The sequence below is a fragment of the Echinops telfairi genome, unplaced genomic scaffold, assembly GCF_000313985.2.
Source record: "Echinops telfairi isolate 266 unplaced genomic scaffold, ASM31398v2 ScPeMD7_70;HRSCAF=299, whole genome shotgun sequence".
NCBI lineage: Eukaryota > Metazoa > Chordata > Mammalia > Afrosoricida > Tenrecidae > Echinops > Echinops telfairi.
The window spans coordinates 62,552,704-62,554,994 of record NW_022103968.1 but is presented as its reverse complement, the minus strand read 5'-3'; the positions used below and the strand labels follow the sequence as shown (position 1 = coordinate 62,554,994).

Sequence of the window (2,291 nt, the reverse complement as noted above, 5' to 3'; positions counted from 1 at the left end):
GCCCCCAGCTGGACTGTGAACCCCATGAGAGCTGTCTGGTTGGCGCTGTGCCCCAGGCCTTCCTAGTGCAATGAAAGAATGTGCTTGAATTTGCTCCTTTGTCAGGTGGGGGCATTATCATGCCTCTTGGCTCTGGACAGCCTGAAGGGGACAGCCAGGGCAGCATAGAGCAGTGGCATGGGGTGGTGGGCAGGGTGTGGGGGGTGAGCATAGGACGGGACTGCGTATTGGTAATAACCACGTCATATCCGACGAGAAAGAAATTCAGTCAGAAGTGCGCTGCCTGCAAGGAACACTGGATCTTTCCAAAGCTCTCTGCCCACCCTCCCCATCCCATCCCACCCCCCACATCCCTGGCCCTGGCCTGCCCTTTTCCTCTCCTTCCCTGCCCCCTAGAAGGCCTCTCCCACCCTCCTGAAGGGGACTCACCTGGGACCAGGCCCCAGTGCGCCACTGGGCCGGGCAGGGCACACGGAGGCAGGGCCGCCGGGCCTCCGGCCGCTCCCCGGGGCAGGCCTGGGCGGGCAGGGCCTTGTGCGTGTAGTTGGACGGGGGTGGCAGGCACTGCACACCCCGAGTCTGCACCCCCAGCTTCCCGCAGCTCCGGCTGCAAGGACCCCACTCCTCCGTCACCCACCTGGGGACAGATGGGGATGGAAGCTGGAGGGGGAGGGGGCTTGACAGGGCACCTCCGGATGGGGCTGACCCACCCTCCTTTTTATCTTAGTAGGTGAATATGAACCATGTGTACCACCCAAGGGCGATCTTAAAATCGGGATTCTCACAACACATCACAAATATTTGAATGTCTACAGTGTGGGAGGTGCCCTGGTAACAGTGGAGCCCCGTTGGGCTACTAACCGCAAGGTTAGCAATTCAAAACCACCAGCCGCTCCACAGGACAAAGATGAGGCTTTCTACTTCCATAAAGAGTGGCACTCACAGAAACTCACAGGGGCAGTTCTATCCTGTCCCACAGGGACACTATGAGGGGCACCTACTCCGGGGCTGTGGGCGTGGCTGGGTTTGTTACCATGTGCAGACCCTGTCCCAGGTGCTGAGAGAGCCGTGTACAAACCAGACAGAAGCCACAGTCAATAGGATACAGTGTACACGGTCCTCTTTGATGGGCCTTTGGGACAAAGGACTTAGTATCCAGGGTGCCTGGCGTGCAGTGCTGTGCTGTTATGTGTCACTGCGCAGGCCTGGCCTCACTGTGCCTCCATGGACTGCCCTCTCGGGCTTCCTAGCCTGTGACCTCCACCGCGGGACTCCAACTCACTGGAGTGGGGTGGCTCTGACTCAACAGCTTAAACACTAGCCACCGGGCATCTCGCGGTGTGCAGCAGGCACTGCCGAGCAGCAGCCCCAAGCCACTGGCACCATCACCCACCGTGGGGCCTTCAGTCATCCGTGCGCCGCCTCCAGGTGTCTTTTGACCGCAGTCCCTTTGAGGGCTGCGTCAGAAGCTTCGTAAGCAGAAACCCCTCCGGAGGGAGCCCGTCTCCCCGGGAGGAATCCCAGCTCACACTGGCGGGCAGCCACAGGCACAGAGGTGGGGGGCCATGAGCACTGAAGTCCTTTTCCCCTGATACCCCACCCCACCCCACCCCCGTCTCTAAAGTGGGCCTTTATGACCCTCAGACAAGGCTGAGAACAAGGGATGCGTCTTCATCTCCAGAGCCCCAAAGAGGGCAGAGGGGCGGGGAGGGCTCTGCTCCGGCTCTCAGGGCAGCCCCGCCCCCGGGGGGGGGCACTCACGTGGGCGGGGCACACGCGTGCTGGTTGCAGCGTCTGCGGATGGGCTTGGGCCTCTTCCTGTAGTCGCACAGGTGCAGCTGCACCATGTGGTGGTCCCGTCGGCGCCGGCAGCCATATTTGGTGAACTGGAAACCTGGGGAGGGCAGGCTGTCATGGGACTGCCACTAGTGCCTCACTGGACTGCCCGAACCCCTCGCAACAGTACCTCCGAGAGCCTCAGGGCCAATGCCACTTTGTTTTTGCCTTTGCACCCCTCCTGCCCCGGTCACTCTGGGTAGCTCCGGTGGGCGGGCAGCACTGGGCGGCTGCCTCCTCGCACAGCTGTGAGCTCTTAGGCGAGAGGCTCTGCCCTGGATATGGCCCTGCCCCTTCCCAGCCCTGTCCCCAGGGCCCTGCCCCTGGACCAGCCCCTGCTCTGCCCTGTCCTGCCCTGGATACTCCCAGCCCTGCCCTCCTCTGAGAGGCCCCGCTGGCCCACCAGTGGCTGGGCCGTGGGGATGGGGGGCAGTACCTCCTCCGCAGGCCTGGGT

The 2,291-nt window shown here is 62.5% G+C and overlaps 1 protein-coding gene across 1 annotated transcript in view; it reads right to left on the bottom strand.

Annotated features, from left to right (window-relative positions):
• ADAMTS14 (ADAM metallopeptidase with thrombospondin type 1 motif 14) overlaps window positions 1-2,291 on the bottom strand; it is a 134,754-nt gene that overhangs the window by 7,826 nt on the left and 124,637 nt on the right. Inside the window, exons 18-20 of the mRNA XM_045291686.1 lie at window positions 2,273-2,285; window positions 1,762-1,894; window positions 430-637 (exon numbers count right to left, since the gene is read on the bottom strand). Of these exons, the coding sequence (XP_045147621.1) occupies window positions 430-637; window positions 1,762-1,894; window positions 2,273-2,285 (354 nt within the window). The remainder of the gene's footprint in view (window positions 1-429; window positions 638-1,761; window positions 1,895-2,272; window positions 2,286-2,291) is intronic.